Source organism: Lepidochelys olivacea (genome assembly GCF_965140295.1).
Source record: "Lepidochelys olivacea isolate rLepOli2 genome assembly, chromosome: 1".
NCBI lineage: Eukaryota > Metazoa > Chordata > Testudines > Cheloniidae > Lepidochelys > Lepidochelys olivacea.
In genome coordinates this window covers 56,875,047-56,886,228 of record NC_140411.1, presented here as the reverse complement: position 1 = coordinate 56,886,228, position 11,182 = coordinate 56,875,047, and the positions used below count along the sequence as shown (strand labels likewise).

The window sequence follows — 11,182 nt, the reverse complement described above, 5'->3', positions numbered from 1 at the left end:
GTCCCCAGCAGGATGTTGCCAAAGCAATAATGTTTATAAGAAGTGCCAGCATCAGCCTGAGTAGATTGGAAGCAATTGTTCCACCTTAACTAGTCTCCATGCCTATACATTGACAGAAGTTTCCTTATTGCTACTGGATTTTGTGCCAAGGGCTACACTGTTATAGGGTTGTACTATATGGTAAATCAGGGTTGGTAGGTGCCACCAGGTTAGCACTGATTTCTTCTGGCAACTTTTCATTTAATAAAATGCTCTAGATACATAATTATGACCCCCGCGGTAAGGCTTACTGGTTGTGTAGTACAAATAAAGTGAGTTAGATGAGAGGAAGTTCTGGTGTTGGACTCCACTCCACTCCCTTTGGTGACAAGCATGACTCTCGTTCCAAAGACATAGGTGTAGTTCTCATTTCTCGTGGGCACGTGTTACCTCTTGGACTGAGGGCATCCATGCATTCTTCCTGGGCTGCAGCCCTTGAGGCTGTGTCTCACTGGTGAACTAGCACCGTGGGAGCAAAAGCGGACATTGGTCAGCATTTTAACTGACATGTTGTCTACACTCAAAAGAGGTGTAATGGAGGGCAGGATTTGATCCTTGTGTCTCTAGGCAGATGAGCCATCAGGAAGCAGAGCATGTAAAATTTCACACTGAACATCCAGCTTCCCCAGTGTTGCTTGATTCAAGAAAATTAAGCTTGCCTTACAGGCCGTGAAAATGTGACTAGAACCAGTGATAAAAGTGTGAGTAAAATGTCTTGGAGCATCTTCTCTCCCAAACCATTTCTGATTTTCCAACCAAATCTTTGTCCATCTCCCAGTATTGTTTAAGAACAAAAACAATGTAAATTTCCATTCAAATGATTTTTAATTCACATGTGTACGAATATATAATACAAATTACAATGTGTATTTATGTAAAGGAAAAGTAAAATAAATTGAAAAGAACGACTAATTTAAAAGAGCATATTTATAATATACAAAGTGTAGACTCATTTTGCAGCATGGAGGTTAAAGGATTTATGTCAAGCCCAAGTCTTTTGTTACTAACAACTTAAGAGAATTAATTGTTGGCATTACATTTCTTGTTTTTATTCTATACTCATTCATTTGTGCTGTATACTTTTCTCATTTCACTTGGCTAATATAATGAAGTGGAAGTGAACAGTGAACTAGAAAAGAACTTTCTAGTTCTCATTCACTAGCACAAAGTTGTCTGTTGCAGAACACTGACAAGAACATATAAATAAACAAATAGCAACTGAAATAAAGAATTCTCCAGAATATTGAACCTTCATATTAGGCTTTGCAAAGTCCACTTCAAAACAAAATCTAAATCTGAGACCTAGATCTAGCTGACAGCTTTAAGGGCCAAATCCTTATTCCCCTGTTTGTTCTATTTCTGTGTTCTTACATTGCTTACCACATTCACTGACCATTGAAATCAAAGTGAGAAGAATTTGGCCATTATAAGGTACAAATGGCTAAGAGGAGTAAGGGCCTGATTTTGTAAGGTGCAGAGAGTTTCCTGTGAACTGCTCAGTACTCTCCTCTCCACTAAAGATCATTGGAAAACAAACTTGTGGCGTTTCCATTGGTTTTAGCAAGAATGAGAGACCCTTACATCCTCCATTAGACCATACGATAGGAGTATTCTAGTACTCTACCCTGGGGATGGATCCTCAACTAATATAAACTGATCAAATGCCAATTACTACAGTGCAACTGTGCTAATTTACACCAGCTGAGGGTTTGGCCCTTGATTTCTAAAATCCTTTCTATCCTGTACTCTCTCTGTCTCCAATGATGCGGATTCTAGCTGTCCTAGCTGCTTTCACCATGTCCACTCCCTATGTCAACAAAAGATGGAAGCCTGATTTTCATGGCTGTGTATTTCAGGGAGTACCACAACCCACGCCACGTTGACCAAACCACTCCATTGTCATGGCGTCCTGTGTAGTTTCCTGTTTTATAATATTGTCCATTGAGATTTGCTGCGTGGCATCTTGTAGGGACAAAAGGGGGTGGAAAAAAGGAGACTCAGTTTAACGTGAGACGGCATTGCATCATTACAGCAAAATACGAAGTATTTTTATTGATACACATTTGAATTCAATGGATCTATGCCAGTTTACACCTGATGAGGACCTGGCTTATAAAGGCTTAATATGAAACAAAGGGCTTAGTCTTACAAACTGTCCACATGCAGAACTATTGACTTCAGTGTGCATTCCCTGCACAGAGGGCCTGTGAGACCAGACCCAGTAATTGCTAACATACCGGTAATACCCACCAATGAAATATAACATCAGTGAAATATAATTATGGCCAACTGTGATAGAAAGCTCAAAAATTAATCACCCCAAACTAGAGAAATGCCCTTAACATACACTCTAACTGCCAAGTTAGAGCCTCAGGCCGTTGGTACACAGGACACTTCTCTTATGCTTTTATTCTGAAAGTCATCATGAAAGCTATTTAAACTTCTCTGTCTTGAATGGTAATGAAAAAACACTGTTGCTGCACACCCATCCACAGCCCTAGTCCCATGTGCGTCACTCTTTATGTAATGGATACAGTCAACTTCTTCCCATACCTGTTAAACCACCAGCCACACTTGTTCTCTTGTGCACAGTTGCCTGCTAGGAATCTATCATGATCCTTGTCTGATGTGGAGAATGGCATTCCACTGAGAGATGCTGACCACTGCTCTTCAAAGTTACTCCCGCCAGACAGAGCATCACCAGCATTACCAGAATAGGTGCCAACCCATAACCTGTAATTGTCCTGCAAGAGTTAAATGTAAACATTTCTCTGTTATTAGCAGCCTTTTATTTCTTTTTGAAAGCTCATAATTGTTTTCTGCAATATACTGTGGGCCAAATTAATCCCTGGTATAACTCCACTGAAGTCAAAGATGATTTTGGCCTTATGCTTTTTGATATTAGCCCTGGGCCAAAACCCCATCTAATATACCAAATATACTGCCAAGTTGTTCTCCTGCTACTAAAGGCTACAAGTATTATTCTCTTTCAACACCCACATGATACAAATTGGCTGATCCTGGCAGGAATGCCTAGACACTAGAAGAGTGGCTCCAGGGGCAATGGTTGTGAAATACCCCAGATTTCTCATCTTGGAAGATTTCAACATACACACTGACAAAGGTTGCAGATGCAAAAGTCTAAAAATTCATCTCCTCTCTTGCCTCCCTAGGACTTTCACAGATCATCTCTGGTCCAACCTCACAGCCAGTCACGCTCTGGACCTGATTTGCAGCCTAGATGTCATGATAGAGGACATCACAACCCAGCCACTGTTTTGGACAACCCATCACCTCATTAGGGCAGTGGCCAGAGAACCTTCCAGCATCTAGGCAACAAGAAAGACCAGTGAGTCTGATTTGACCATAAAAAATCATGGACTCCAACAAATTGCAGAGTTTGCTGAAGGACAACAGCACCTCACGCACGGCATGAGGCGTCAAGGACCTGGTGAACCATTACCATTCTACACTGGCCTTGGCCACTGTTATGCTGGCTTCTATGCAGCACCTTCCTTCCCATTGCCCACACAGATCTCCTTAATTTTCTGATACCTTGCAGTGGTTGAAGAGGGGCAGAAACTTGAGTGCCAGTGATGGAAAACAAAGGCTGATTCAGACAGGATGAAATAACAAATTCCTCAAAGCCTGTACTAAGACATGTTGTGCTCCCCATCAGTACCCGGTCCAAGGAAGCTAATGATCCAACCAGCAGACCAAATTCGGTGATGAATCCTGATGACGTGCCACCCGAGGCATGTTGCGCATATGCTAAGAAGAAGAACAGGTCAAGAGAATGTTCCTATCAGTCTCTATTGAGTCTGCCAAATCCTGTCCCAAGGAGTCATCCAGGGTGAGAAACCTCTTAGTTAGTCCTGAGTGCCTATAGCCTGCATCAAAACAGAGCACCAAGTATAGCAAAAATCTATCATCCTACTTCTCTGAAAAGATCATACACATTCAGGAAGGCTTCTTAAACAGTATGGATCTACTCTGCCTATACCCACTAACCAACAGCCCTCCTGCATTCCCAGAGTTCAGTACATTCACTCCTGAAGAAGTTATGGACACCTAAAGTAGTCTTGACCCATGCCCCTTCTGGCTTGTGAAAGAAAATCATGAACAATTGGTGCCACTCCTGAACGAAATAGTCAATGTATCATTTAGAGAAAGAATCTTCTCTTCCTCCTTCAAACACACAATAGTCTAACCAACACTGAAGAAACTCACCCCAGATACTTCAGTCAAATGTGTCAAAGCTCCCATTCCTGAGCAAGCTCACAGAGAAGGGTTCAAAAAAGAATTAGATAATTTCATGGAGCATAGGTCCATCAATGACTATTAGCCAAGATGGTCAGAGGTGCTCAGAGTGTCCTAAACCACTGACTGACAGAAACTGGGACTGGAAGACAGGGGATTGATGCACTCAGTAATTGCCATGTTGTGATCATTCCCTCTGAAGCATCTGTCACTGGCCACTGTCAGAAGATAGGATAGATGGACCACTGGTCTGATCCTGTATGGCCATTCTTATTCTCTTAAACTAGCAAAAGGCCAACTACAAGCTCATCTAACGGAAGCTAACATTCTACATCCAGCACAATCTGAATTCAGGCCAGGACCTGGAACCAAAACCGCCTTAGTGGCACAGATGGATAATCTCCTGCTGTCGATTGATAGAAGATATATCCATTCCCATCCTTCTGGACCTGTGCGCAGCATTCAACACATGAGATTCTGCTGACTTGCCTGCGAGAGGTGGCCGGGGTCCAGGGTAATGTGCTAAAATGGTTTGAGTCTTTCCTGAGAGGACACACCAAAGAGTAGTGATGGGAAACTGCACTTTATTGATTTGTGTTATGCTGATAGTATGCTCAACATTTTACTGCACCTCCATCACTAGACCACTCACTTGTAGAAACCCACAAGGATCAGTTCTCTCTCCAGTCGTATTCAACATCTACATGCAGTCATACGATATGGACTCAAGTGCCAGCAATATGCATATGACACACAGCTCTATCTTTCACCACAAACGACCACACCACCAAGATGCCCCAGTGGTTGGATGAGATCAGCTCTTGGATGAAAAACAGTTGGCTGAAGCTGAACCCATGCAAGACAGAGGTGATGCTGGTGGGCAGAATAAAGCATTCTGAAGAGTTTTGAGCCTTGATGCAATCTCCACTGGTCAAAGATAGACACCCACAACTGTTCAATTCAGTCTATAGTCTAGGAGTTTAGCAAAATCCATTAATAATGCTTTCTACCATCTCCACTTGGGTAGAAACTCCATCCCATCCTGCCAGATAAAGACCTGGCCTCAGTTGTTCATACCTTCACCACCTCTTGGCTGGATTACAGCAATGCAATATACTTGTTCATGAAGACTTCAGCATTTGGAAACTTCAATTAATTCAGAACACTGCAGTGCATCTCCTCGGCACACCAACTACCAAGATCATAGCAAACCTGTCCTTCATTCTCTACCCTGGCTGCTAACAGGAGTTCAAATTAAGTTGAAGGTCTTGATCCTTATGTTCAAAGTGCTCCAAGGTGTGGGCCCAGTATACTTAAAAGATCATATAATGCTCCAGGACAAAAACTGTGGTCTGCGGCTATGCTCCTTTGGCGCAACAGAACTCTCAATAATAAGAGTAAATCTTGTCTGTGTGGGAGACAGAGCCTTCTCCATGGGCCAGTCCAAGACTGTGGAATGAACTCCCCTAGGAACTATGGAGCATCACAAACTCACCACCATTCATTCCAACTGCCAGGCACATCTTTTTGATCTTGCCTTCTCTAACATAACGCACAAAACCAGGTATATTTATGTAAAAAAATAAACAGAACCCAAAAATACTCAACAACCACATCCCACCAAAACAAATCACTCCACTGAACATGCTTCTCCCTCTAGGGAGAGGATGGGAAAACAAACAACCCATGATATATGTGTGGCCACGTCGCTTAATGTACCACTGGAAAGTGCTCAGATACTACAGTGATGAACACAGTAGATCCGGAACGAGACTGATAATAGATGTGTAATAATTGTAGGTTCTCTCTTTCATAACATTTGCTTTTTTCACTGATTGAAATGGAGTTGTCCAAAACTTTCATAACAAAACTTGAAATGTGGACAGGTTCTCCAGAATGTCTAGTGAGATTGGCAAAACTTTTGGTGAACTTGGGCCAAGTTACAAGCAAACCTATATCAAACTCCAACAAAACTGAACCAAATTTGGAGTGAACGTTGGCCTATTTCAGGTTTTCAGGTGTGAACCATGTGAAATGTTATGTTTTCATATTGTGACCCCAAACCAGACAAAACTTGGCAGTTTTGGTTGAATTTTGCTTTGAGTTTCTGCAATCATTCAAATCTGAAGCCCAAACAAAACTCACAGGGTACAAACCTATATGAAATTAATCTTAAAGAAAGATGCACAGTTGAGATGAATCAATGCCCCACATCTGAATACCTCCAAGCTTTGGAAAATTTCAGCTTCTGATCTGCTATCAAGCTTCTCTGCCATCCCTTCTCTCTATAATGGGCCAAACCAAAATACCGAATCTAACTGCAACTGAACTTTTCAAAAGTTCTCATTTAGGCTCTTTGTGGCTTGGTCCTGTCTCTAGTTGATATGGATCCCGGTGAACAAAATGGATGAGTTTTTCAGAACTTTATTATTAAGATCTCAGCAGGACTCAAGCAGAAGTACTAAAAGTCAAAGAGAACCCTCTCCCTGCAATAACAAACAAATCACTACTGTCTTCATTTCTTACCTGCTCATTCTTGATCTGGAAGTTTTCATAGATTGCATATCGTCTTTCTCCTTGCCAGTCCATCAGGTCAATTTTTAGTGAGTTTTTCTCTGGATTATAATGCAGTATCTTGTTAGATTAGTATTTCACAGTGAACCATACAATGCAACTCGTAAGAAATTGTGCAGATGAAATAATACCCTTACCTCTAACCAGCAGATCATAAATGTGGTCATTGCCCAGCCAGTATTCATCATTCTTGCCCTGGAACTGTCCAAATCCTTGTTTGTAATCAGCCCATTTCCTGAAGCGAGATTGCTGAAATTACGGAGTTTGTATCTGACAATCTCAGTCGCCCTATTATTGTGAAATCTCTTGACAAGTAAATCTTTGGCTTTATCTAAAGAAACATTTTTTCTACGTATCCTATTCAAAGCATAAGAGACGACAGATTTATAGCAGCTCATTACAAATAAATACTAAACAATGTTGACTGCTTTACATATTACTCTCTCTCACTCGCTCGCAGTGGGTTCAATCCTGCTAACGCTGCCAGGTGTAGTACTTTCAGAATCAGGACAAACGGTACTGGACAAATGGAATGAAGTAGATATCCTAGATTAGTCTTTTAGTAAAGCAGCTGACACTGAGCCTCGCAAAATCTTAATTAAGTAATTAATTCAAATTGTCTCCTTACACGTTACAAGAATTCTGCCTTGCACTCTCAAGCACCCTGCAAACTCAGGGCTACTATGCAATATAATAATGAATTGAAAACTGGCAAAAAGCTGCAAACAAAAGGTAGTGATGTCTCAAGTTATGAATCAATCACATTTATTATGGCAGTGCCTCAGGGCCAATCAAAATTGGGTCCCCATTGTGCTAGGCACCATACAAAGAAAGTAGTAGACAGGCCCTTCCCTGAAGAGTTTATAATCTAAATAGACAAGACAGACACAGGGTAGGGGAAGAAGTAGAACACACAAATGGGGTGATCAGTGTGAAGGTGGCAAATGGCATGTTAATCCCACTTTTGGCGGGGGGGTGAGTGGGCTGAGTTAGGAGTGGATCACCTAAGTGGAAAGAAAAAGGGCAGGGGAGAAGAGGGTAAGAGAGGCAGGTGAGGAGATTGAGGGGGAAAGGGGAATGTTGGAGCCAACAGCCAATCAGCACAGGGCAGAGAAAGTTGGCGTACATTCCAGTTTTAAATGGAGTGTCCAAAGGTCCCAGCTTTGGCTGCTTCTGGTCCCACCAGTGAGAGTCTCTGGCCACTTGACAAGGAGGAGGGGAAGCACTGCCTGGATCCTAGTACCCCAAGCGTGTGTATATGTGGGGGTGTATCCCTGCACAGTTCTTGCTCTGGAGGGGGAACTGGCTGGAGGGAAAGGTGGCCCTGGCTGGGCCTCATTTTACCCCCCTCCCCCAAAGTGCATTCTCTGCTTTGGTGGAGGTATGGGTGGAATACATTGGCCTGTTTTGTATCCGTATCCGATTTCAAACCCATGTGTAATTTTCTGTCCACTGTCACCCCTATATGTCTTGCAGCATCACTGCTTGCCTGGCCTGTCCCTCCCTTCAAATATATGTGTTTTTAATTATTTTTCATCAGATTATGTAGACTGCATTTTTTCAAGATGAATCTCTTTCTGTTACTTTCTGCCCCTGTTTTTTCTCCCTCTAGACTCCTCTGTGTTGTTTCTATATCCCCATCCGTATTCAAAGATCCTTCCAATTTAGTATTCCTTTCAGATTTCATTAACATACTGCTAAGTAGAGCTGGGCAATTTTTTTTCAGCCAATAATTTGTTCTCTGAAAAATGCAGTTTTGGGTCGAATTTGGTGAATAATTTCAGCAGAATAAAAATGGAGGGGAAAAAATTCTGAAAAAGTCAAAGTTTCATTTCTACATTATCAATACGAAACATTCTGACTTTTCATTTTTCAAATGACATTTAATTGAAATTTAACTAGATTTATCTTAAAAGGGCATGGGTAAAAAAAATCCCAAACCTAAACAAAATATTTTGTTTTAGGACAAAATAACCATTCATTCATGCCCCTCTCTCCTCCCCCCCGAAAATTAGTTTTTCGTTTGTCAAGAAAAAAACAAAAAATTGTGATTTGGGTCAACCCGGAATGAAAATATTTTCAGATATTTTGGTTCAGGCATTGAACCAAACCCTCAGTTACCCCTCTAGCTCTAGTGTTTATTTCCTCTTCCACATCATGAATGAGGACGTTAAATAAGACTGATCAAAACACCAATCAATGGACCAGTTTGCCAGGTTGAAAGTGGCAGGAGGAAGCTTTTTGGGTAGAAATCTCCATGTAAAAGCCACCTTCCCATGGCTTTAAGCCAAGACAATCTGGACCAGTCTTATTTTGCATCTTCATTAACATTCTGGAAGAGGGAGTAAATAGTACACTGTGATAGTTTTCATGATATGAGAGAGGATATATCATTTAATTGGTTGATAGCAGATGGTGGCAGAATCAAAATCATTACCAGATAATGAAATGTCTCCTATCATAATAACCAAAAAGACTTAAACAGACAAAGACCAACCAGTGAAAAAGTATCACAAGTGCATTCTAACTTCAGTCTAAACTATTAAAAAGGGCCCGATCCTGCCAGCCCTTACTCCCAGGAGTTGTCCTTATTTGTGCAAATACTTCTAATCAGTAAGGACTAGAACTGAACGAATTTTTTTCAACAAATTGTTTTTCTATTGAAAAGTGAAATTTTTGGTCCCTGAAACTATTAATTGAATTTGGGTTGAATTCGACAAATAGATTTGGTTGAAAACACCTTTTTTTAATGAGTTGAAATGTTCTGTTTTAACGTTTAGAGTCCAAACAGCATTTTGATTTCAAATTTGGCCAATTTCAAAAACAAAATATAACACAATAAAAAGGGTGAAGTGCACCGGAAACAGCAGAATCAAAACAAAAACTAGGAAAAAAATTCACGTGGAGACAGCCCCAATGTTTCGATTGACTCAAAACAAATTGAAAAATTGGAAAACAATAATTCTGAGTTGAGTTGAAATGTTTGTCAATTCAAAATCATATTTTTTGTGTTCTTCAATTGGATGAAAAAATTTGAAAAATTTTTTTTTTGGTTTGAATTGAACCAGAATTTTTTTTTCCAGATTTTTCGGTTCAGCCCCGGAACAGAAAAACTCATTGTTCCCTCATCTCTATGAATGACTAAACACATGAGTGCACATTTGTAGGACTGTAGCCTAAAATAGCAGCCTTTGATAGTAAGGTGCCATCAGAGATTGAATGGAATTTAAACATCACAGCAATCCTTAAAGGAATCGTTTAAATCCCCACTGAAATATTAACCACAGCACATACCTGTCAAAATTTTCTTTGCCATTACTGCGTCGCTGTATTACAGTCCATCCCCCTCCATCAGACATGTCACAGTACACCAGGAAAGGTTCTCGGTCTGCTCTGGGCCTGATTCGGTAGTATCCATTTTCGATTTTTCTGCTGTTAAACACTGCAGAGCAATCTGAGCAGAATAGTATTGCTTCATAAAACAGTGGTCATGGAAGAGCAAATAGCTGACTGTAGTCAAGAGAAAACATCCATAGAAGTTTGTCTTAGGACAATGATTTCTGGCTCTTCTGTATGGTCCCACCCTGGCTGAGCTGGGGGTTGTATTTGTAAAACAATGTTTAAATATGGTTCTAGCAAAAATTGTAACACAGTTTGGCCAGCCAGGATGCATCTAGATGAGCAAATTCGGGACCCATCTTTTGCAGCCCCACCAATGGTAACAGCAGTAGAAGCTGTAGTGCAGAAAGGACTCAGAAGAATTTACCACCGTCATCTCAACCTAAGACAGCATTAACTTAGATTCTTCCCACTGAAGTCCTTGAAATCAGGCCACTGATTTAAGAATTGAAATCAGGATTTCAGACTCTAATTTAAGGCCCCCTAGTTTTGAAAATTTTAGTGTAGGGTGAAAAGATTTGATGTTGTGACAATTGCAAAGCAATATCATTCTGTCATAGCGTGCTTCTGCACTATTGAACTGTTGCACAACAGGAACCATGCCCATGGACCATTGTGCCAGGTGCTGTACAAAAACATAGTGAAAGACAGTCCTTGCCCCAAAGAGCTAAGTGGATGAGATGGGAAGAGTGTAGGTGAGGAAGAGAGGTGCAGGGAAATAAAGTGACTTACCTGAGATGACGCACTAGGTCAGTGGCCTTGGGCCATGGATCTACCCTTAACCCTCCTACGCATATAATAAATAGTACATATTCTAGATTAAGCATTTTTAAAGATATAAACTTCCTGTGTTGATTTTGTTAAGGTAATTGGATAAGATATAAATATGCCTATCTGTTTATAAATGGAA

The 11,182-nt window shown here is 40.9% G+C and overlaps 1 protein-coding gene across 1 annotated transcript in view; it reads right to left on the bottom strand.

Annotated features, from left to right (window-relative positions):
- Positions 1–883: 883 nt before the first annotated feature.
- Positions 884–11,182, bottom strand: part of LOC311514971 (fibrinogen-like protein 1) — a 32,081-nt gene continuing 21,782 nt past the window's right edge. The window contains exons 4-8 of the mRNA XM_084617728.1: positions 10,168–10,327; positions 7,011–7,108; positions 6,826–6,914; positions 2,593–2,783; positions 884–2,001 (exon numbers count right to left, since the gene is read on the bottom strand). Coding sequence (XP_084473854.1) covers positions 1,821–2,001; positions 2,593–2,783; positions 6,826–6,914; positions 7,011–7,108; positions 10,168–10,327 — 719 coding nt within the window. The 3' untranslated portion in view covers positions 884–1,820. The remainder of the gene's footprint in view (positions 2,002–2,592; positions 2,784–6,825; positions 6,915–7,010; positions 7,109–10,167; positions 10,328–11,182) is intronic.